General features: G+C 42.7%; 1 protein-coding gene across 2 annotated transcripts in view; it reads right to left on the bottom strand.

The window, feature by feature from the left end:
• kalrna (kalirin RhoGEF kinase a) overlaps positions 1-25798 on the bottom strand; it is a 219025-nt gene that overhangs the window by 90220 nt on the left and 103007 nt on the right. For both annotated transcript variants that reach the window (XM_033613134.2, XM_033613126.2), the window contains exons 17-37: positions 25510-25684; positions 24038-24290; positions 22260-22426; positions 19282-19401; positions 17817-17885; positions 17486-17635; positions 17241-17390; positions 16810-16924; positions 15430-15545; positions 15048-15170; positions 11661-11843; positions 11413-11534; positions 7651-7717; positions 7451-7560; positions 5859-5928; positions 5607-5696; positions 5040-5132; positions 4063-4174; positions 3603-3793; positions 3305-3406; positions 3027-3175 (exon numbers count right to left, since the gene is read on the bottom strand). In XM_033613134.2, coding sequence (XP_033469025.2) covers positions 3027-3175; positions 3305-3406; positions 3603-3793; positions 4063-4174; positions 5040-5132; positions 5607-5696; positions 5859-5928; positions 7451-7560; positions 7651-7717; positions 11413-11534; positions 11661-11843; positions 15048-15170; positions 15430-15545; positions 16810-16924; positions 17241-17390; positions 17486-17635; positions 17817-17885; positions 19282-19401; positions 22260-22426; positions 24038-24290; positions 25510-25684 — 2727 coding nt within the window. The remainder of the gene's footprint in view (positions 1-3026; positions 3176-3304; positions 3407-3602; positions 3794-4062; positions 4175-5039; positions 5133-5606; positions 5697-5858; positions 5929-7450; positions 7561-7650; positions 7718-11412; positions 11535-11660; positions 11844-15047; positions 15171-15429; positions 15546-16809; positions 16925-17240; positions 17391-17485; positions 17636-17816; positions 17886-19281; positions 19402-22259; positions 22427-24037; positions 24291-25509; positions 25685-25798) is intronic.

Here is a 25798-nt window from a genome sequence, read left to right on the forward strand (position 1 = left end):
AGATGGGAGAATATTACCACTTGTGCTCACATTGTTTTAAATACACATGTTTCAAGGTTTCAGTCTGCTGTGATGACACGTTTTTACCACTGTGATGAGGTTTCTGCCCACAGCGCCGCTGTTTACAATGATGTCATTTCAAGTTGTGTAAACAGTAAAGGTGGGAAAAAGTCATGTCTCAGATCTCCTTGTTGCATAAGTATGTGAGGAGGTAATCACTCAAATGTGAAGTACCTGCTGCAGTGACTTTACCGAATATTTACTTCAGCCGGTGAGGGTCAGTTGTGTGTGTGAAAATCTGCACGTCTGTAGGTCAGGTGCAAGGAGCAGATATGTCATAAAGAGGAGAAGAGTAACATACTGACACTGGGACTGAATCTGTTACATAACTACAAAAAACTTTTTGTTTAGACAGCAAACAAAAAGGGAAGGGGGGTTATTAAAGGGTAACTTTGGTGTTTTCCAATCTGGACCCTATTGTCCCATGTTTTTGTGTCTAAGTGAGTCACAGGAACAACAGTCTTTTGAAACTGGTCCAGTATTGAGAGAGAAGGCACGAAACAGGCTGCACTGTAATCCCTGCGGGCAATTAGTTATTGTCGATTTATTTCCACTAAAAGTGCTTTTTGCCACAGACAGGGTCAGATTATTCTTCTAAAGCCCCGTTTCCACCAAACAGTTTTGGTATGGTACCCTGGAAATCCAGACCCAAATCTAGAAAGATTTAGGGTCTGGCTATGAGTAATGAAAATGTCCCAACTTGAGGGGCGGCACCAAGCATGCATTTGTAAATATCACTGCAAGCAACCGGATAACACTACAACCAATCAGAACAATACACGGGGTGACGTATACGCTTAGCTACCAGTGGAGCTAACTGGTAGATTAGACTCTTGCCATATCCGGTCAGCAAAACAGCAAAAACGTCCTTCTTGCAAAGGAAAGATTCCAGCGCCGTCTTCTGTTCCTCTTTTAGAGAAAAAGCCAAGTCTAACTCGTTCATTGTAGCGGCTGTTTCAAATAACTGGTGTTCATCTGTAGCCATGTTGCAGTGTTTACTGACTGATTCTGGACTTCGTCGTTGCAGCGCTGTCGTCATCTGTTTAGCTCGCCTCTGGCCCGCCTATATCAGATACACCGATGTGATTGGTGCAGCTCGGTTTCATGGGCATAGGTAATGAACATCATTACTGACTACCAGAGTGACTCGCTGAGCAAATTCAAATTGTGCTCTCGCGATGTTAGGAGTGATAGGGGGATTATAGTTCCTCTTTTCTTTTCCTTTTCCTTGTCTTTCATTTACGTTTTGGACTGGTTTCCGCTGAGAAATAAAAGTATGGTTGAGCTGTGTGTTTGTTTACGTCACATCATTGAGGTGCACACGCACCCTCTGGAGTTAGTTAATGAGGTGACAAGATTCAGGTGTGTGAGAGTGGCAGAGAAAAATGTTTGCTTCCATGTCATGAGGAGTCCCCCCATTTTTGAAAGTGCCGCTGAAGAGGACGACAGCCACACCAACCCAGCCAAGCCACAGACTCTTTGAGAGCGAAACCAGTTTATGTTTGTTTTCGGATCCATTTTAACTACAAAAAAAACTGAACTATTGGGAAGAGCCAGGACGGAGCTCGCCGCTCACCAGGAGCCGCGGCCAGAGCTGGCGGTGCCTGGACTGACTGACCAGCCTCTGAATGCACCTAGCCTGCGGACCTGGTAAGCTGGCCTACCTGTATTATTTCTCGTGCCTGGCAAACCAGTCCGCTGTTCCGTTCTTTCCTCCATTTGTTTCCTTCAATCACACTCCAGGTTAGGGCTAGCCCATCATCTGAGCTGTTGACATCCTTAGACTTGACTAGTCCATAACAGCGAGAACTCTGGATTTCCAGGGTATTGATATGGTACCTCTGGAACCAAAAGTAACCCTTCAGACATGGTACCTAGACCCTAGTGTTTCCACTGCAAACAGTCCTCTTAAATGTGGGCGGGGTTGTTGTCACTCACTGCTCCGTCCAGCACTCACTGTATTTTCTCCTTTATCAGTCTGCACCTCGTTTATCGTCCACAGAACGAGGCTGCACGCAAACATTTTCAGAACAAAATAAAACAGGCTGCAGTGAGAGTCTCTCTCCATGGGATATTTAAAAATAGCGGGTTTGTGCATTAAGTCCTTCTAAGGTAAGAGCAGCGCGCCTGAAATTTAAGGTGTGCTGATGGATTCACGTCGTCAACTCATGCATCAATTAACATCACTGGAATTTCTCAATTATGGGATCAATAAAGGTGTATCTTATCTTATCTTATCTTATCACAAGTTAACGTTCTACCTTAAAAGTCGCCGGCAGTCAGCCCAGTGAATTAAGTTATATTTTCTCAGACTCCAGCTGCTGTGAGAGGCAGCAAAACATCCTTTCATTTTATAGTTACAGTTTACTAATAAAACTCTCCACAGTATGAACAGTGGTTACATGAGCCTCAAAACCAGACACAACTCAGCCCTGAGCAGAGTGACCGTCCTCTACTGACCAATCAGACTGCAGTGTTCACAGCTCCACCTTTTAGTACCAGATCTGTGTGCTGGGGACCCCAACAGAGGGGGGACCAAACATGAGGACAGTATGGAACAGTTCCATTGGTACCATCCACAACTTTTCATAGTGTAAATGGCAAAATGAGCGTACTGAACTGAACTGTATCGTACTGCTCGGGAAAATAGGGTCCAGGTTGAAAAATAGACAAGTTCCCCTTTAAAGCTTTATTCTGTCTTTCGTACCCTTCTGTCCTCAGTGTGAATATTTCTACCTATAGAAACATTGTTTCTGATCATGAAGACAAAGCAATCCCAATTTAAGCTTTCGATGCGTTTCTTCACCATGTGTGGAAACAAATACACCTTACAACTAGTATTCAAAAGGATACTGACTGCACTGACATAGGTTTTGTGAGCACTAACATCTTTCATCAACACTTCTTGATCCAAAATCAAGTTTAGTCTTAACAGGTGTAAATGATGTTTGTGTGTCCTTGTGTACCTCCTAGTGTTATTCCTGGGTTTGCTCAGTGCTGGTGTTTTAGGCAGATGAAGAGGCTCCTTCAGCGCCCCCTTCAGGTGAGTCATGCGCTCCTGTATCACCTCCCTGATGTTTTTAATCCACTCCTGTTTAGCTTCCATATTGGACGCCTGGAGGAGAGACAGCAGAATAACTATCATTAACGTACCATAATACCTCTTAATGGCAGCAAAGCAGCGTTTACTAATCTAATCACAGGGCAGAAAGCTTTTTCCATTCAGATGAAATGTTTTACTTGCCTTTAGCACTGTTTTATTATCAGAGGAGGGAGTTCTTCCTGCCCACAGAGCAAATTTACACGGGTCGCCCTCAATGTGCTCGGTTACCCCCAACTCCGACGTCTGCAGAACAGCGAGGAAGAAACAACGTGTAATTATCAAAATTGAGTCAGTGACAGAGAAACATCTGCTTGATTAAAACACAGAGCAGCTTTTCTTATATGCAAACACACACAAGGTAAAAAGAGGGGGTGACAGCAGTCTAACATTCACCTGCTGCACTTGAGTGAACCATGCAGGGAATCACACACACACTCACCAGTAGTTTGTTTTTGTACTGGTACTTGGTTCTGCCAGCTGAGTCCTTGATCTCCTTGCTGAAGACCAAGGAGAACTCGAACAGGAAGAGGTGTCGGTCCCGCCCCTTCCTGATCAGAGAGCGTGGATCCCAAACCTGAAAGCTGTCCTGCAGGATCAGCTCACCCTGCACCTCCAGATTCTCCTCAAAGCCTGAGGAAGAGGAGGACCAAGACGCTATATCAACCAGGATGCTCAAAGTCTGAACACACTTACAGCCATGAGGAGAAAAAGGAACTAAAACAAACCTATAGAATGTCTTGGAAAGTGGTCAACAGTAAAGTAATAAATGGATTTAAAGATTTTCATTGATGTAATCTAAATCCAATCCTCTTCCAGACAAAAAATATGAATTCCAATAAGAACAGAAGCAACGTTGACAGCTTTAGTATAATTAATCAGTAGTATGAACGGTGTCTTACCCTCCAACATGGCGAGATGCATGGCATCATTGGCTCTCTTAGGAACACTGAGCATCACCTCCAAACCATCTTTAATTTCCCCTTTACCTTCCTCACAACATGACAGTAGCTCCTGCAGAAGAAGAGGGGAGCAGATCACATGTGAGGTACAGTAGTCAGCTAATCCCTGACAGTCTCTCTGTGATACTGGGTTGCTCCAGCTACTCTCCGACTCTTCCAACACTGATACAACAAGACCTCATGTTTGGTAAAGTCAGAACAAAAAAGGTTATCCTCAGAGAGTGGAAATCAGCTTCCCGTCCTTGTTTTAAAAGATGAACTTATAGATCCTTCAGCAATCAATTAAAACAATGGATCATTAATACATACACATGTGAGCACTAAACTGCTGCTGCTAGTAACACGTCCTGCTGGTGTTGCAATGTTGTTCTATATGAAAATATGTCACTACTGCCTCTAGTGCTTTTAGAAATTGCATGTCCTTTTTATATTGCATCAAGTCTGCCTCAAGTTTTAACACTGAATCACACATATGATGATTGTTACACTCTCGTGACTAAAAACGTGTTAAAATCAGTTCTTGATGTGTTCAAACAGTCTTTTAAACTGTTTCTTTTTTTAATTGTTTTTTGTGCTTTCTTGTAGTTTAGGTAGTCTTGTGTAACATCTTGGCCGAGGGACTACAGATGAAAAACCTTTTGGCTAATTCTGGCGTTTTTATACCATGTGTATTTATTAATTTGCACTGTCCCTTCTTCAATAATCTAAACTAAACTTAACTAAACCATCAAATAGTTCACTATTCAGGATCAGCCTTATGAAATATATAACAAAGAATCTGACGAGAGGGCATGGCAGAGCAGAAAAACATAACAGACTAAAAATATCTGTCATGACCACTAGCTAGCTCCTGAAACTCAGTCCTTCTCAGTTTATAAATGTGATCATTTGCCCCCCGCTCCCGCTTGTGCATCTACCTTAAGCAGTAGTTGGTACTTGGTGATCCTCTGGACTGGTTTGATGAGGTAGGAGGAGATGGAGTTGGCCAGTCCACGCCTCTGCTGAATGTCCTGTTCAAACACACACAGATGAATGTTACATGATAATTTCAGCATGCTGCTGTTACTGGGATTAAAAACTTTTAATGACCAAACTACGCCATCTGCTGACAGAACAGGTAAACTACTCCATCATCATCATCATCTCCAGCTGCAGGAGGGAAATTAAAACCCTGCAGCTGCTCACAACTGATTTTCCCTTCCTAATCAAAGTACCTGACAGAGTACCTCCAGGAGTGCTTAATTTAAAGGATAGTTTGGAGTCCTGTTAATCTTGTTCATGCCCAATCACAACAAATTCCCTGCATCGAGCCCTTGTGGGTTAACTGCTGTGTTTCGTACTGAAGCAACACTTCAATCATGACATGCTGCCGCTTTAGTTATAAGGGAGAGCATCTGTTTATTTCCCCCGAAACTTGTACAGGAGCAGGCATCACGTTAATATGCAGTGACATGTGAATGGTTTTTCATGAAGGGTTTACTCACGTCGAAGAAGGTGCCGGCGTGCTCCAGTATGAGCTGACTGGAGTCTGGTTTGTTTTTACAGTAATCAACATAAATGTGAAACTTATCAGCCTGGAAAAAAGGAAGAGGATAGGAGAGGAGAAATGTTTAAAATTATACACTGTGATTTTATCATGATCTATTCATGCTCACCCCCCTTATCAGGACAGAGGACAGACGTCACTGCCACTTTGTTCTGACACCATCTGCTATAAAAGGCTGACTCAGGCTCACCCAGGTGACGAAGCAGTGACCAACATCCTCTGGTAGCTGTTCATAGTTCACCAGTTCCTTCAGGAAAATACTGGAAACACACACAAACAAAAAGATCACAACATGCACTTTTTATTCTTTTATATCAATCAGCCATTTTTTATCTTTAATCTAACAGATTACCAAATGAATTACCCCAAATATTTTTCAGGACCTCGAAATAAAAACCGATGTGTTGTATCCTGTGATCTGGCTTTCATCGTTCTTTCTAAAATCCTGAGGGTAAGAAGCTCCTTTAACATCTATATGGGGTCGATGAGTACAAGAAAATGTCTCCTTGATAAACTGAGGTACCACAAGGAGATCAGAAACAAAGGGGTTCCCCAGGGAGTCTACAAAGGCGAACCTCAAAGACACATTTTCAGCTCCCCGACAGCTACAGTGCTGGCAAAAAAACAAGTTCCCCTTGGGGGGTTTTGCAAGTGGCCAGACTTTAACAGTAAATCTTTAATGGTGGGTTCACACTACACAACAATTTTGTTTGTTCCGACGGTCACTATGTCAGATTAGGCGATTGCGGAATCATGAAACTGTACCATACGTAGACTGAGAGTAAACTAGACTTCTGCGCCTCCTCTTGGCTCTGTTTTCAGACTTCAGAAAATCTGACAATCAAGTCTCTGCAGAGAGAGGGTGTTCCTAGTGGCTGTTTTACAAATGCAGCTGCACATGTCCGTCCTAGTTAAAGCCTGATTAAATGGCGAAGAGTTCTGCAGACAAAGTTGCTGCTCCAGCATTGGCAACAACTGCCTATAATGCAAAGCAACCCGCAAAGAAGACGCACTTGCTGAAAAGAGAGTCTGACAATAATCAAAACAATAGTCAATATCAGAAAAGCATTTCAGAGATAAAGAGAAAGTGTTCTTCTGCTAATAAGAGCCTCACGGCTGCAGCTTCATGTTCAAGTTAATGCAGCTAATGTTAACTAGAGCCTGGAATCACAGTGTATCCTCAGCCTCACTCCCCGCTGCTACAGACCACCTCGTTGGGAGGAGAGCAGGCAGCAGCTCCAGAGACGGATGTCCAGTAAAATGCCACATTGACCAGAACCCAACCAGTGCAAACCCCAGCTCTGGGGGACCGGACAGCCCCAACTCCCCGTCAGATCATCAAACTTTCTGTTGCTGCCGTAACACAGGTTAGACCCAGCGCTGCCACTGGCCACCAGCCTGCTGTGACACCTGGCGCTCAGAGGTTTATGCTGGCAGAATTCAAGCCACTACAACCCCTGATCAAAGCTCTGTCACCCAAGCTGCTGCCTGCCTTCCTCCGAACGCAAGTCCACAGGGGCGGGGAGTGAGGTGGAGGGACTGTGGGGTGTATATGAAGGATGATTATTTTCCAGATTTCTGCCTACTCCCACTGCGTAAAAACGAAGTATATAATACGACATGGTTGTTGCTATGCTGTGTGCTTGTTGCTAGGGATTTCCCACATCTGGTTTCAAAAATGTCCTAAGTTGGTGAGAATAGACCAGTTGACCAGTTTGAATAAAGACCGTCAGATTCCCCTGCCCACTGTGCTCAGTTAAAAACAAACTCTGTGTCTCTCACTTGTTGTGGAAGTCGCAGATATCCTGCATATTGCCGAAGATGATGTGTTCCTTGTTGGCGATGCCTGGAGGAATCTCTTCCACACCGTTGGTCATCTCCCACAGGTAGGTCTGACGGATAGACAGACAGATGGGTGAGGCAGACAAGAAAATATTTGTTGTGTCAAAACAAAATCGGACAAGCAGAACAGTTTCTCATACCTCGAGACACTCGTGGAGGTCTCTGACGTAGGTCTTCTCTGTCTGCAGCAGCTCAGCCATGATGAACCTGAGACAAGAATAAAAGTTTAGACTTCTGAAGGAAACAACACAAAAAAGGATCAAGTTATGGATGTTTTCCCAAGTGTTTTATTCCTTTTCTTTCTTTTAACAATTCATGACAAAACAAAACCATTTCAGAGAAGATTTGTAAGACTGTAAATTGTGTTTGTGATGTCTTTAAATTCTGAACTTTGTGATGCAGATGATTTATTACAGCAGATGGAGAAAACACTGTCGGTTGAATAGAGTGAATTACCGCAGATATACGATAACTATATTCAGAGTTGCCACTCTTTTCTAATGATACATTTCAAGGACTTTTCAAGCACTTTGAGAACTAATTTACAGTTTCCGAATTACTCAGTGTAAGACAATGCAAATGAAAATGAAGTAAATGTATACAATGGGTAATTCACATACAGTATACATTTGCTTAATTTTTATTTGCAGGTTCTTTCAATGTGGTGTTAGTCTAGTAGGGCTACACTCATATATCAGGTGAACTGTGTCACATGACCCCCACACAAGTTCTTAAATTGCACACACACACACAAAACACACACACACACACACACACCAACTTCCAATGCATTTTACACTCCGATGAAAACTCTCTAGTCTAGGGGTGACCCCGAATAGTCGATGATTCGGTGATTCGATTCGGAGAAGTCTGATTCGACTGCCAGTCTTGCCGTCGAATCGTCGCAAAATGTGGTTATGACACAAGACCGTACCATTCTGCCTATATGGGAGTGCTCACTGCTGCTGAACGTCTTGATTTGACATAGAATGTATTTGTTTTCTAGTAATTCATGATATATAGCCTATTTTGATACAAACATCAGCCTAATTTCTGTTAATAAAAAATTGAAAATGATACGTGCGTTTAATCAGTAGGCATAATCATTACTACGCATGAATAAATCACCCAGTTGCTCAATCCAAATAAGCTGAGGTGAGTGAGTGCGCTGCAGGACCATCAGAGCAGCATCGAGGCCTACGGTGATTTAAAGTTAAAGTCCCACTGATTGTCACACACCTGAGCGCGTGAAATTTGTTCTCCGCATTTGACCCATCCCCTGAGGGAGCGGTGAGCAGCAGCGGTGCCGCGCTCGGGAATCATGTGGTGATGATTTACGGTGGCGGAGCGCATAATCAAACACTTTGGAGGAGGTATGTGCTCTCAAATCAAACTTTTTTGAAGGATTATTTGTTTACCTCAAGTGTCTTGAAACAAATTTCACCGCTGATTGTTTTCTTGATAGACTCTGATCATTTATTTGGCTAATTTTTCGTCCGACGTGGCCAAACAATTGAGAGCGGTGACGTACGGTCCGTGTGGATGAACTTGTTTGAACCTGAGTTGATTAATGAAGTAACTTGAAGTCAGAAAGAAGGAAAACTGTTTCTAAATGTTATGATGATGTTTTTGGATGTTAATTTGTGAATGAAATGACAAGTTCTGAGGAGTCAGAAACGACTCCTGTTAAAGACATGGATGAGGCTGCAGCGCGTCTGCGCTCAGAGCATCATACCGTGATGAAGTGAAAGAAATAAAGATAAAGATAAAATGATAACCCTTTTACTTTTATTATCATTATTATCTTATTATGCCAACTGAAGAATTAAATTTGTTTGTTTGGGTGCTTTAGCTCTTTTCTCTGGTGTGGAAACTGACGCAAATGAGCTCATTAATCCATGAAGGGGAAAACAACATGATTCAACGATTAGTCGGCTAAAGGAAAAATCTGTCAAATCAGATTCCACTATGAAAATTCTTAGACGGGGACACCCCTACTCTAGTCGAAATCTTGGATGCATTTTGGACTGCCTGCCTGTACCACAGACTTTTACACTGAGTGAGCTGACCAGTCATTGTTTTTTTTATCTTTACGTGACTCTTTGCCCCATCCTCGAAGAGCACGTGATTTTTTATAACTACATAGTGCCTTAACCCAGTGCAGCACTCCCTATTTATTGCCTCAGTTAAGCCTTTCTCATGGATTTTTCTAGGTCTGATTCTGGCAGTTTAAGGCCGCTGACAGCTGTGTGGACACCACATAATGGCTAACGAGCTAACAGCAACTTTTAAACACCTCCCAAAAGTTTTTGTGAACATCAAACAACTGATCTACAGTTTCACATTACTCTTAGTCCAAACAACTTACTGTAGTATTACTGAAATTCTTTTGGTAGCGCTTTATATTACTTTGTTACTGCTAAAAGTCATACATTACTCTAATGTAATTCTGTTCTGTGCAGAGTACAGAGAGAATACAAGCGGTTGCCTTCTGGTAGGAGATTCAGACCTTGTTGCAGACTGAACAGATTTATGCATTGGATTATTGCTGATTTACATTTGTGTGTAGAGGTATTTTTAGTGTCTGATGTTATTTATTTATCTTTTTGTGTTTCTTATTGCTATGTTGGGTCTAATGTTGATGTGTCTGTGTGTATGTTGCATGTTGTATTTCTATGGCTGCAGTATGAGTGTTGGGCCCAAAATTTCCCACACTGTGAGTCAATAAAGCTAATCTTCAACCAATCTCATCCATCTTGATGTGTACCTGTGTTTACACAGGTAACGTTACGTCCAACACTGAAAAATAAGCTAGCTAGCAGTTTTATCAGCACAACTCAATTTGGTGACTAAAGTTAGATGATCACAGCAATCAGCAGAATACTCAACACTGCACATTAGGGATGCACACTAATGGATTTTTTGCCGATGTCCAATATGCCCATGTGTAACAACTTATATGACCATTAACCAATAACAATTTCGACATATCCTTCCTTCCTGATCATCAAGTCTCTTCTGTCGTGGAATTAACATCATATTATACATGTATACTCTTATCGTGACGGCCCACCAGCAGATGGAGATATGAAATAAAATACTTTTCAGTCTATGTGATATTCATTCAGTGTGCAAAATAAGAAAAAAGCATGTTGGCTGATTCTGATCATTCTAAAGCCAGTATCAGTCAATATCAATGACATACTGATATTAGCGTGCATCCCTACTGCATATTTAAAAAATACTTGACATTGATTTAGACCAACAGAAAATATTACATGTGAGTAGGTTAGCTACATAAATAAATATAGCATAGTTTACCATTTTAAAGCGCTCCCTCTACACGCTTGTGTTTTTCTCCTTTTGCATGGCTTTTCAGAGAGGATTTGCCCACTGTCTCCAGTTTTATGTATATATATTTTTGCAGTAACTGCGTTTTGTCAAATTAATACTGTTTGGTAGTAGCCATTTGTAATTTGGGTTGAGCAACCACAGGTCATTAAACCAGCATCTGTGCACGTGCTTTGGGACTAGCTGTGACGCAGGAATACAAATATCCTAAATGCACAATGCTGAAATTTTTTCGAGTCAAACAATCAACAGAGGCTTATATCAGAGATTAAGGTGCAGCTAAATGCAGCTACTTTTAAGGACCTATTTAAAATCCAGGCACTTTTAAGTACTCTCCAGATCATGGCAACTTGTGTTTGGATCATGATGAAATTGCAGGTCTGTTGATTTACAAACAAAAGAACTTATCATATAATTACAGATAAACTTTCCTTATACTTTTCATGTGTCACAATTTAAATGACAAAAAGTTTTATTTCTGTTAAGAAGCAGCAAAGTGAACAGACTTGGTTTGACTCCCTTTCTCTTCCCGCCTTCATTCCTGTACTCACTCTTTCTTCCTGGCAGACTTCCTCTTTTCCTCGTTGACCTCATGGTTTGGGTCCCGCAGTTTGACCTCGGGGTCGTCTGTCAGGCTGGCAGGGATAGTGTCCAGCTCCAGGTCTTTATTGTCCTGCACAGGGGGACATAAATGGATTGTCTTCAATAACCTGAAACAAAATGTACTCGGCGAAACCAGAGGACCTACACCCTCATGTGCGACAACAGTCTAACGTTTGTATTTTGTTTGTTTGTTTACCTCAGAGCTAACCCCCAGGCTCCTTTCTAGGCTCTCCTGGTATTTGCCCATGCGTAGGGAGAAGTCTCTGTATCTGCGGTCCACCGTGCTGACCCAGCGCTTCAGCTCCGACACGTGGGCGTGGCCTTTCTCCACCAGGTTGTCTGCCAACTGGATCAGCAGCTTCACTTTCTCCTTTGTTTGCTGTGAGAAGTAAACACAAACACACAGGTTACACACAGGAGGAGTCAGTGATGTTTCCAACATGACGCTCAGTAACACAGAATATTCCTGTTTTATTGTGTAATCATGCTAATTTTGTTATTCCTAACAGAGGGTGAAATAGGTTTGGGCTGGTGTAAACATTTTCAAACTGGTTTGATATTGAGGCAAACGCTGGACTGCACTACACCGCGTTCCAAATTATTATGCAAATTGTATTTAAGTGTCATAAAGATTAAATTTTTGTTTTTCAATTAAACTCATGGATGGTATTGTGTCTCAGGGGTCTTTGGATCACTGAAATCAATCTCAGACACCTGTGATAATTAGTTGGCCAGGTGAGCCCAATTAAAGGAAAAACTACTGAAGAAGGATGTTCCATATTATTAAGCAGACCACCATTTTCAAGCAATATGGTAAAGAAAAAGGATTTCTCTGCTGCTGAAAAGCGTGAAATAGTTGAATGCCTTGGACAAGGTATGAAAACCTTAGATATTTCACGAAAACTTAAGCATGATCATCGTACTATTAAGAGATTTGTGGCTGATTCAGAGCACACACGGGTTTGTGCAGATAAAGGCACAATGAGGAAGGTTTCTGCCAGACAAATACATTGGATTAAGAGAGCAGCTGCTAAAATGCCATTACAAAGCAGCAAACAGGTATTTGAAGCTGCTGGTGCCTCTGGAGTCCCGCAAACATCAAGGTGTAGGATCCTCCAGAGGCTTGCAGTTATGCATAAACCTTCTATTCTTCTCCTTCTATTTTCAAACAGTCTTGTTCACTGATGAGTGCCGTGCAACCCTGGATGGTCCAGATGGATGGAGTAGTGGATGGTTGGTGGATGGCCACCATGTCCCAACAAGGCTGCGACGTAGGCAAGGAGGTGGGGGAGTCATGTTTTGGGCCAGAATCATGGGGAGAGAGCTGGTCGGCCCCTTTAGGGTCCCTGAAGGTGTGAAAATGACCTCTGCAAAGTATGTGGAGTTTCTGACTGACCACTTTCTTCCATGGTACAAAAAGAACCGTGCTTTCCGAAACAAAATCATCTTCATGCACGACAATGCACCATCTCATGCTGCAAGGAATACCTCTGCATCATTGGCTGCTATGGGCATAAAAGGAGAGAAACTCATGGTGTGGCCCCCATCCTCCCCTGACCTCAACCCTACTGAGAACCTTTGGAGCATCCTCAAGCAAAAGATCTATGAGGGTGGGAGGCAGTTCACATCCAAACAGCAGCTCTGGGAGGCTATTCTGACATCCTGCAAAGAAATTCAAGCAGAAACTCTCCAAAAACTCACAAGTTCAATGGATGCAAGAATTGTGAAGCTGCTATCAAATAAGGGGTCCTATGTTAAAATGTAACTTGACCTGTTAAGATGTTTTTGATTGAAATAGCTTTTGATTTCAGTAAATATGACCTCCTAATGCTGCAAATTCAACAAATGACTATTTTCAGTTCTTTACAACCTAGAAAATGTCTTGAAACTCTGTTGTGCATAATAATTTGGAACAGTGCATTTTAAGTTTTTTATTTTTGAAAAAAATACTGTTTTCATTGGGAAGTTTGTTCAATAACATTTGAATTAAACTTTAACAGTTGATGACTTGAAAATTATGCTGACTGTCATTTGCATCGACTATTTAGGAAAATCAGAGAAAAATATCATTTGCATAATAATTTGGAACGCGGTGTAGTGTACCGATTTTAACCACTGAGTGTTGCACTTGACTCAACAGCTGCTCCCAAGTTTAACATGATGACGCTGTGTCCTAATAGCATACAAGTGTCTGACTATCATCACCACCTACTGTTGCATCACGCAACAACAGAGCACTCCATTGTTGCCACATTGGTACAGTTTTAGTTTTCTTGAGAGATTAACTCTGTCTTCACTCGTCGCGTCACCCCAAAAAAAAAAAAAAGTTTTAGTAAACAAACACATTGTGCACCGTGCAAATCTTCCAACTCCAAACTCCACTGAAATTTGATCATCTTCATGTTGCCAGCCTTTGCTCAGCAGTGAATTGTATGTGGCCTGTCAGACACAAGTAGCTCTGTTAGTCCGTGTATAAACAAACATAATATTATGTTAACCACGTTGTCATACTGGTTATTAGGGTTGCTTCCTAATAGTCTACCAAATGTTAGTCGACCAGAAATGTCATTAGTCAGCAAGATTTCACTGGTCGCTTAGTCGCATAAAAAACAAAATAAAACAAAACAAAACAAAACAAAAAAGTAAAACTCTATTAGGAGTGGCACCTTGTCAAAAATAAATGAAAACCTTAATTTGAAAGGACAGACACAGGAAGTGTCCACACTCAGCAGTCAGACAGGAGTCAGGTTAATTTCCAGGGCTGGTACCTGCGGTTATTCCACAGGCTAGTTAATAACATGTCGGGCAGGAAATCCAAAGTGTGGGATCATTTTGAGAAGGTGAAGGACGAACCCAAGGTGATATGTAAACTCATCTTCATTGGTCGACTACAAACATGACGTATCATCTGAAACATGGAAGTAGCTACATGCCCATTAGCCCACAGCGTCATTAACAGGCGGCTCGCTCAGTGTGTGACGTGCACTTGTAGATAAAATATAGGCCTATATTAATGAAGGTTCATTAGTATGGTTTTGTATTTCTCTGTAATGTAGCACAGTGTTAACAATGTTACTGATACTATTCTTTCTCACACCTTCAACTCAAACCAACAAAATATATCATTTAATAATTAACTTAATATCGTAAACATGCAGGCGACTAGTCGACTAATGGACCTGAATGACGACTATTGGTCGACTAGGAAAATTCTTAGTCTTGCTTATTTATGCAGTACAGAGTGAAATATATGTGTATGTTTTATACTTAAAATGTTCGACTGAATTGAATATTATCACCTGTTTAAAACAAGACATAATTTGTCTCAGATAAAACTCTCATGTCTCACTTAGAGTGCAAAGTTACACGAATATAAATCAACATCAATACAAGTGTCAGAGTGTCGGTATTGAGTTTAAACATGTAGAAGTTTGTGCAGTTTGTGCAGAATATATGTTTTCACATATTAGATCTACTGGCCTGATGATTCCAGCAGTTCCTTAGAAGCTCAATAAACCTGCCAGTAACTACTCTATACACACACACACACACACACACACACACACACACACACACAGTGTACCTTGGCAGAAAGTCTGAAGTGATGGTAGTCGTTGAGGAGCTGCTGTGTTTCCTCGCTGCTGTCGCCAGGTGACGTGTGCGTGGCCAAGTAAACTTCACCTGTCTCTTGGATCCAATCCAGCGCCTGCACGCACACACACACACACACACACACACACACACACACACACACACACGTGACACACACAACACACCCAGAAGATAAAGTTGATCCTTAATCTCCATATATTTCCTAATAAACTCATTCCGTGATAAAATAAACCAGATGTCCCTTTAGTGCTGCACATTTCCCCAAAGCAAAAATCCAGCCAGAACTCTTTGTTTTTGCTTCACTAAAGTACACACACACACACACACACACACACACACAAACACACACTGACCTGTTTGGCGCTGCGTTCAAACACCAAGTACTGCTGACACTGGTCCAGCCTTCGTTTCTTTAATGTCCAGAAGTGAAGGACCCTGTTCTCTCTCTGCAGCAGCTCGTTCAGAATGGCTGCACACACAAAACACACAATTACATTAAATACACACTTCCTCCCTAATCCCAAAATGTGCTCCCTGCTCACCAGTGAGGTTTACAGCTGTGCACATAGGTCAAGTACACATTAAGACATTATACAGCTGATTAAAGACAGTCCAAGGAAAAAAAAGTTTCTGTCATCTGTGTCGTTAAACCGAACGACCTTTTCAGTGGAGCTGCATGACATGAGGAAAATATGGGGTAACGTTGAATATCTTGAAAACAATATTGCTATAAATAAATAGGTATTAAAGTGTATTTTATGTTTTGAGCACTGGCGATCAGGCAACTGACTGATTGTATGTACTGGCCCAAACAATCCTCATCAATGGAACCTGCCTTAAGGTGAAGGCTCTTTTTGAGTGGCCAGAAAGTAAACAGCACAGCGTCTATCACACAAAATAGTGACTACAAACATACTATAATTTACTTCATTGATTCTAGAGATGCACCCATTAATTGTCCGAACATCTGTGACGGCCGATGCTACTTGCCCCAGACTCTCTCAGCTTTTACAGTACAGTAACAGAAACATATACACATATTTTGTACACCTATTTTCCCTTCAAACATTTGTACTTTGATTGAACAGAGATCTGACTGTAGCTACAGTCTGAGGTCTCCAGTTTTAGTTTTGCTATCTGTTCCTAGTGCACAGACTGAGGTGGAAAAATAAAGCTTTTATGTGCTCTGCTCCTCTCACTTGAAATAACCTTCAAAAGATCTGACACCACATGAACTGGTCTCTGCCTGATTTTAAAGCTCTCACAAGTACAAGGATGAATGAATCAGTTGGGTCTTGCCATTGTGCGTAGGTGTCCTAATATTTCTACGTGTTACTGTATATCTTTTATGTTTTTTATTGTGTCGTTGTTTGGTTGCAACATTTTTGTAGCTGCTGTCCTGGCCAGGTCTCCGTTGTAAAAGAGACCGTTGATCTTAACGGGACTTACCTGGTTAGATATTAGCCAAATTGTGATTTTAAACATCAGTATCAGCCCAGAATTTCACAGTGGGTCCCTAATTGTTGCTAATTTCAAAGGGCAATACAGCAGTCTTTTGCAATGCCTCAATGATGCAAGTTGGCATCGTAATGTGGTTAAAAAAACATATTGTGCAGCCTTACTTTTTACTCAAATCAGTACAAAACTTAAAGTCTTAAATAAATATTTGAGCTTTCATAAAAACAGTAGCAATACATTTTTGTGCCGTCAGTCATAATAGTGTCAGCACTGACCTTTCACTTGCTGTTCGGGGCCTCTGGTGTGACCTGCAGCTCCGGGCATGCTCACATTGTTCCTGTGGATGTACTTCAGAAACACCTCAGCATTCCTTCGAGCCAGAGTGCACGCCTGCAACACAGGGACATGGTGATTATATTAACAAACCCACACCATTCAGACACACTCTGCTAACAGCTGTCACCCAAGGACTTTTCTCTTCTTTACAAAATCAGTTGAAGTGGGTTATTTCACACTAAATCTATCTCTCTCTTCTTACAAGCCTTTCAAACAAACTCTTGTGTGTTAGCCTGTCTGGTTCTGTTTATTTAGGCCTGTGGGAAACATTGTCATTCAGACATCGTCATTGTTCAAATTAATTCAACATGTCAGCCTAAAGGTCGTCGTATGTGTGTAGGGACACAGCAGACAATGAGAGATGAGTCACCTTGAGGAAGGCTTCTTTCTGCTCCAGGTGTTTACTAATCAGAGGTAGAAGGTGTTCGCAGTCGGCCGACATTCCCAGTTTATCATGGCTGCCACACCAGTCCTCATCCCGACGATACTCCTGCTCCAGACTCTCCAACACACTGCACACCTGGACACACAAATACAGTTGGTAACACCGCAACAGCTCCTGCACCAAGCTTTGAGACAGCCTAAAATCTAAGAATGTGTGTGACTGACGTGTACCTGTTCAGACGTCTTGTAAAAGGCGACGGAGGCGTTGACCAGCTTCAGGCGGTCCTCCATCTTCAGCATCAACTGCTGCCAGTGAACCGCCACTTTCTCAGCACAGCCTCTGATCGCCTCTGGATCATAGTGACCTGCCTGGAGCATCATCTGGAAGAGAGGAGGATCAGAGGGAGGATGAGACAGAGCATAATACATGGTCACGATGACCAGCATGCAACATTTCCTGCACCCTGGTAGAAATAAATCTGCAGGATAAGATCAGATATATGAGTCTTACAAGTGTGCTGCAGTCTCTGCTATAAATAATAAAGTAACACTTTGGAGTTACCTCAGCTTTCTGCTGGACCTGCAGGGCGCTCTGATGAGTCTTCTGAAGAGAGTTAGCATGAAAGAGAGACTGGAGGAAGAGCACAAGGAGGAGGAGGAGGAGGTGAGAGGACAGATAATTACTACCAATTAAAATCACTGACTCATTAGTTCAATTCATCTTTAAAGGTTCCCTGTGGAGTTTTTGGCCACTATTAAAGATACAGAGCAAAGCTTTAATGTGCAAGTCCCTGTTTTGTTTGCACTCGTGCACATTCCAACTAATGTTTTCAAATTACTTCACTGATCTACAGGTCGTGATGACGTGTATAAATATGCACTAATGCGCCAGAAAAGGCAGTGAAGAAGAAAAGTGCACGCTGGTTAAGATGCATGTAAACAGTGTGGGTTTCAAACTTATGAGAAAAATCTGCCTTCCGTTTGTTTACGTACTTCTATGTGGATGTAGTAACAGTTTCAGTAAATATGAGAAAGATATATTATTATAAAAGCTACCAACTGTAGCTACAAAGAAGTGTGTCTGGGGGGTGGAGGGGGGAGATGGGGTTCTTGAATGACAGCTGTCTGAGCCTATCACACTCAGCTGCATTTCATCATCCCATCCCGGCTCTAAATAGGCTCCGTCTCCTTTGCTCAAATGTAACTGCCAAAAATGGCAGCGAGAGCTAAATCATATTTTAAAGGTGACGTCACAGCCTGCGTTCATTTCTACAGTCAACATTCTACAGTCTACGGAGAACTGTTCACAACTCAAGACTCAAACATAAACGTTGTTAAAGTCCAAGGTAGGAATGTTATTATCCTTATGTGTTTGTATGTGAGTGTGTGTGTGTTTAAACTATTATATTACATCAGTGTGATGGCGGATGCAGGACTTATTTCATGTTGAGGGTACACACACACACACACACACACACACACACACACACACACACATCAATTACAGGAGTTCCACAGGAGCAGAAACCAGGCCACATGTTGGATCTGGGCCAAAATGATGTATGTGTGCATCTGTGTGTGTGTGTGTGTGTGTGTGTACGTGTGACTGTGCCCGTAGTACAGTGCTGACCAAAGGGCTTTTACCCCTGTGAGTGCTAACACACTTCTGGAGTCAGCTATTTAAAGTACCACAAGGAATAACACATACGCACACACAAAAATACACACATGTTCAACAGCACTAAATTAAAATGTGTGTGTGGGTGTGTGTGTTTCTGTGACTCTTCAAAATCAATGCAGAATCAAATGATTATAGAGGCGAGCCGTGAACGCACGCAGATGACAAAGAGTGATTGAGAGTGTGTGTGTGTGTGTGTGTGTGTGTGTGTGTGTGTGTGTGTGTATCAGCGTGCGCACTCATCTGCTACCATTCAAACCGATGCATGCTGAAATAATTATTACTAAAGTACAGTAAGCCCGGTTTGAGCAGCAATAATTAGGATGTGTGTGTGAGAGTGAGTGCGTACCTCTATAGCCATCTGGAACTGCTCATGTTCCCTCTGCAGCTGCTCGGCCTCAGACAAGGAGCTGGCGTTCACCATGCTGGCGTTCAACATGGACTCACCGTTACGAATCCAACCCAGCACCTAGAGAGACACAGAGAGAAATTCAAAGCAATTAAGAAAGACGAATCTTAGGCATTCTACGCAGGCAGTTGTCGGATACTGTTTGTGAACAGTATCGCCAGAGAAAGTGAAAGCCAACCCCACGTTTTGTCCGCTTGGCGTTTCGCCTCACTATATTTGCTTTTTTTTTTTTTTTTGGCTAAGGGTCTATTTGCACTCAGGTGAGAGCAGCTACACCACAGCAACTTGGCTATATACACCCATCGCAACCCATTCCTATCCCTCGCAAGCAGTTAGGATTAGGGCAAAGAGGTCGTGGTTAGAGCTAGTGCCAGCCAATCCTGGATATTCTCTGACATTTAAGTGGTCCATTTGCAAGAAATAACTCACAATTGTACTACCAGAAAGTCAGATGATGTAGTAAAAAGTGAGACACAGGGGTTCAAGTCAATGTTAGCTTGTTATTTTTAGACTTAGTCAACTTTTTTCCAGTTTTGAGGGGCTATAAAGCGGCTGAATGCACACTGTGCACATAAACATTAGCAGAACAGCTGAACAGACCCATTCAGTGTTGCTGGGCCGCCAAAAAATACACACTCGGGGTGTAAAAAGCTAATGTGGCTATTTACACCCTGGGTGCAAATAGCATTGTTGGCTGATGACACCCTGGTGCTAATGGGATGTGCCTTTTTTCAGCACCGTGTCTGCTGTTTTTAAGGAGAGTCCTGCATATATTGTGGTACACCTACACTCACTAGGCACTTTATTAGGTACACACGTTCAACTGCTCAGTAACACAAATAGCTAATCAGGCAGTCAAGTGGCAGCAGGTCAGTGCATTTAGGCATGCAGACATGGTGAAGACGACCTGCTGAAGTTCAAACTGAGCGTCAGAATGAGGAAGAAAGGTGATTTGAATTTGCTCAGTGAGTCACTCTGGCAATCAGTAATGATGCTCATTAACTATGCCCATGAAACCGAGCTGCACCAATCACATCGGTGTATCTGATATAGGTGGGCCAGAGGCGAGCTAAACAGATGACGACAGCGCTGCAACGACGAAGTCCAGAATCAGTCAGTAAACATTGCAAGATGGCTACGGATGAACACCAGTTGTTTGAAACGGCTTTGGCCGCTACAATGAACGAGTTAGACTTGGCTTTTTCTCTAAAAGAGGAACAGAAGACGGCACTAGAGTCTTTCCTTTGCAAGAAGGACGTTTTTGCTGTTTTGCCGACCGGATATAGCAAGAGTCTAATCTACCAGTTAGCTCCACTGGTAGCTAAGCGTATACGTCACCCCGTGTATTGCTCTGATTGGTCGTAGTGTTATCCAATTGTGTGCAGTGATATTTACAAATGCATGCTTGGTGCTGCCCCTCGAGTTGGGCCATTTTCATTACTCATGGTCAAACCCTAAATCTTTCTAGATTTGGGTCTGGATTTCCAGGCTAGCAGAAGACCACACCAGGTGCCACTCCTGTCAGCTAACAACAGGAAACTGAGGCTACAGTTCACACAGGCTCACCAAAACTGGACACTAGAAGATTGGAAAAACGTTGCCTGGTCTGATGAGTCTGGATTTCTGCTGCCACATTCAGATGGTAGGGTCAGAATTTGGTGTAAACAACATGAAAGCATGGATCCATCCTGCCTTGTATCAACGGTTCAGGCTGCTGCTGGTGGTGTAATGGTGTGGGGGAGATTTTCTTAGTACCAACTGAGCATGATTTAAACACCACAGCCTACCTGAGTATTGTTGCTGACCGTTTTATTTTGAAGTGCCGTTTCCTGCTATAGAGTGAGTGAATAGCTACTTGACAGAGACAGCAAACTAGCTCGACAGCACGGCCAAACACAAGTATGACACTAAATGTTTTTAACTGTGTGGACCTTGAACTAATGACTAAAGAGAAATCTGGACCCCATGGCTTGCCTAATAGCCACATGTGGGCCTGGAGCCACAGGTTGCCTACCCCTGATCTAGGAAGGTGAACGTCCTACACTTACTGAAGGTTGTTTAACTAATGTGCAGTAGATGGCAGCATCATCTGCCAGTGATGAAGAAGCAAAAGAGGCAGAGTATACAAGACCCACACTGAACGAGTTTAAAAAGGCCAAATTTAAAACTGTAAAAAATAAAAGTAATGACAATACTCAGACTTAAACTCAAGTTGCAGGCTATTTCTGTTTGCACTATTGCCACACATTACATACAATATAGTATTTCACACTTGATCCACACGGTGCCCACAGTTATTGTAAGTAAACTCTGCATTTTATAAATTGTTCACTGAACCGTGACTACAAGTATCTGTTTTCAGCAGGTCTGTGACCCGGAGAACTCTACAAGACAGCCTGGAGCAAGAAAGAATGAGGGTGTATCAGTGGAGGTGTATATGTTTGTGTTTGTGTTTGTGTGTGTGTGTGTGTGTGTGTGTGTGTGTGTGTGTTATTAGCACATTGCCATAACTCTCATAAATTATTCAGCTGTATCCATCTGCAGCAGCAGTGTGCTTCCTGTCTCAACACACGGCGTGTTGACATTCACATCTGCAGCAGCTCCTTCACAGAAAAACACAAAACATCTTCTCCGCTTGAACCGAGAAAGAGCTGGGTGTCGTTTTTGTCATTTCTCCAACATGGAGGATTCTCTACAAAATTAGATTTTCAGTCCAACTTGCTCCCTGAAACCATCTAATTATTTCCTCATTAGGATTTTCTCATCTTCTCTGGCTGAAGATCAGAATGATGCTCCTGGTGTTTTGTAGATAAATGCTGTTTTACGCAAAATAACTTTTCTAATTTACCTAGAGGAGAGTCAAATTAGAGGTAATGAATCATGATGTTTCATCAGTGCCTGGTGCTGTGCGCATTTACCTGTTTAACCTCGGCCTGTAGGTGGCGTAGCTGCAGGGTCTGCTCCAGCCGCGTGTGCGTGTGTTGCGCGTTGAGCTCCACCTCCTGCTGCTTCTCATGGAGGAACTCCAACAGCTCCTGAACCTGAGAGGCCAAGTCCATGTCCTTCTCCCCTGTCAGCTCGATCCCTGACACACACACACACACATATCGGACTGTCACGAGGGAACATTTTGTGATATTGTGGATGATCTCTGTCATATTAACTGTAATTCCCCTGCAGCTCTGTACAGACAGGACTCATTCCTCAGTGTAGAGCACCAACACATAAACCATCACTTAACATTACTCTATATGTATGGACTCCAACGACTGGACATTAACACATTTATGATATACAGTCGATTGTCTCATCTCGCTCTGACGAAGAAAAAACGAATACTCAAAATAATCTACAGACTTTGCTGTGAACAGTTTTATGTGGGATCTAGTTTTTACTACATAACTACACCCAGGCCTGCTGTTGGAGGATCAAAGGATACAGATGACCCTGGAGACAGACACTGCTGTTGACTTTTTCAAATGTATTTTTTTGGCACTCTGAGCACCACAAGCCAAGTGCCATCAAATTCTGTTATACTGGAGAGAAGGCAGACATCTCTATGGCTGATAACTCCAAAAGTTGGCAACTCACACCAAAACAATCCAGATTGATAAATAGCATAACAGGGAAGAGGAAAAATATGTATGTTTGATTTGGGGGTGAACTGTCCCTTTAAAGAGAGGATTTTCTGACAGAAATGGTCTCATGTCACCAAGGACGCTTCTCAGCAACTCAGCTTTTAAAGATTTCATATACTGAAGGAATGTCTAGTAGCTTTCCAGTTCCATTCAATACTGATTTGATATTTTTAGGTTATGATATTTGTAGCTGATTACTTCATTAATATTGCATGATGTTAATGTCTGAGCCGCAGATGTCTAATTAGTCGAAGCAATGAATAAAAGACAAGTGTGCGTCTGCACTCAGTTAACTATTAATACCCTACTCCACCAGTGGCTGGCGCTGCTAGAGTGACAGTGTATGTGTGTGTTGTGTGTGGGTGTTTGTGTTTGTGGCGGGTGGGAGAGATTTATTACTCCAGGGGGCAGCGTGACTGAGGCAGTGACCTCCACATATACACAAACATCACACCCAGTAAGAGGATTGTGCTGTCACGATTTTTTAACCTAATTCTCTGCCCGTTCCACACAACACGCTTTTCTTCGGGATCCCAGTTCACAGTTTGGCCAAAGCATCAGGGCTCCCTCTCTCTTTCATTGTACGGCAGCCAGCTGCAAATCCAGATGTGAGCCTGCTCAGCAGGCAACAGGATCACATCCAAAGTGGAGTGGGGATGCAAATGCATCACTGGAGGCGACGGCTGCCTCGTAGTAGTAGTAGCGTACACAGCACAACAAACCGCCCCAACAGTTTAAGCAGAGGGACCAAACTGTGCTCGGCTCTGGCTGCATCGCTGTGTATTTTTTCTGTTCAGCAAAAGCTCACAATTGGTCACTTGGGGAGTGTGTTAGATGCATAATGATGCCAGGTGTAAGCTCGAGTCCAAAACTAAACACAAGGTTACGGTGGGAAATTATCTCTGGGAGCTCAGGAACTCAGTTGAAAGCACACAACAGGGCCTCTCTGTCCTCTGCTTCTGTCTTTTGTAATCCTCTGAATCTCCTGTCTTTCTCTCGCTTTGTCTGAACTCTTTATCCGCCTGTTTTTTCTCATAAAGTAAAGATGTGTGCTCTACCTGAAGCCTGGACCTCCATTATGTACTGGTGCAGATCTTGACCCTGCTGCATCACTTCATAAGTCATGTTGTTCATGGCCGCCTTCCTCTCCGCGTGTCGTTTCAGCCGCTGCTCTGCCAGGCTTATGTCCTCCGCGCTGCCAGAGGAGGTGCCGCCTCCCCCGCTGCTGCTGCCACTGCTCCCGCCCGAGCGGCTGGCGTCGTTCAGCTGACGAGACAGATCCTCGTTCCAGGCGTCCAACTCCGCCGTGACCTGCAGGAACAGAGTGATGTGGGATCAGAAGGCACATGGAGACACAGTCGACAACGCAACACGCCAAAAGCCAGTGGGTGCCGCTGGGCCGTTGTTGATTTTTGTGATGTGTCTATCAACATTGGCTCTAATTAGCTCTCGTCAGTGGCTGTTGGGCAAATTGGGCATGTTGAATCAGTGGTGTAGGCAGTAAGGGAGCAGAAAGAGCTCTTTGATTAGTTGCTCAGCTTAGCAAATTAGTGATTCTACAAAAATCTGTCACCTTTCTTTTCTTTGTCCACAAGCAAATGTCCACAGGCTGAAAATTGAAGGGCAAAGCTGGACAAAACTTTACTTTGCAGTGCCAGTTGGAATTTAGACACATGCTCAGTTAGTACTCTGTGCATGTAACAAACATTTACTCATTTTCTTTAGTCCTTTAATGGCTCATTTTGATATATGATTAAAAACGAATAGGTAAGGAAAGTAGTGCAGGGTTTCTCACACATTCTGAATATTTATTTGTTATGTTATTATTATTTTATTATTTATTTTCAATTGTATTTTATTATTTTTTATGTTACTTTATTCCTTAGCTTGTTGACTTTTTTAATCTACTGTTATTTTCTCTGTTTGCCTGTAAGGTGGCCTTGAGTGCCTTGAAAAGCACCTATAAATAAAATGTGCTATTATCATTACATTCACCGCCACCAATTGGTTTTCTACTCTGGGAGCTACACACCCTGCCCTCTCTATCTTACACTCTTCTTCTCTCACACAAACACATTGGGTATGTTAGTAAATAGTCACTCTGAGCGCCAGAGCGTACTGGCACAAACTGGACCGTTTGTAGCACTATTGGAATATATATACGGTTTGGTTATTCAGAGCACCACACTCTTGGTGCAGCAGAGGTCTGGGCACAGGTGGAGCAGTAGAGCGCCAAGCGCAGTGAAAGTTAAACATAACTGTTCATATAGAAACAAAACGTTTAGTTTCTTAGGACAACAGCACTCTCACACTTCTGCTCTCTTACCTCGGAGCACTGTTGGAATATATGTATACTGTTTGGTTATTCAGAGCACCACACTCTCTGTGCGGCAGAGCATACTCTGGGCACAAATGGAGCAGTAGAGCACCAAGCACAGTGAAAGTAAAATGTACCCGTTCATTAATTCATTTAGAAACAGGATGCTCAATTTCTTATAACAACAGCACTCTCACACTTCTGCTCTCTTACCTCTATAGTATACTGTTCAAATATGCGGAGCTGGAGGAAGATGTCCAGCTTGATCTTGCGTTCGTGGAACAGTTCCTCCATCTGGCCCTGCGCCTCGTCCAGCTGCTGCAGCACCCCTTGGATGTGAGCGATGGAACTGCAGTGTGGTGTCTTATTGGTCGACATGGCTGCATCTCTGTAAAGAGGGAGACGGAGGGAGACATTACGCCACAGTGGCTCCTAACTGGTAGGTCCTGGTCCAAAAGTGAGTCCCAGATCCACTCTGAATGGACCACAATTGACTCATGAA

Source organism: Epinephelus lanceolatus, chromosome 14 (genome assembly GCF_041903045.1).
Source record: "Epinephelus lanceolatus isolate andai-2023 chromosome 14, ASM4190304v1, whole genome shotgun sequence".
Lineage (NCBI taxonomy): Eukaryota > Metazoa > Chordata > Actinopteri > Perciformes > Serranidae > Epinephelus > Epinephelus lanceolatus.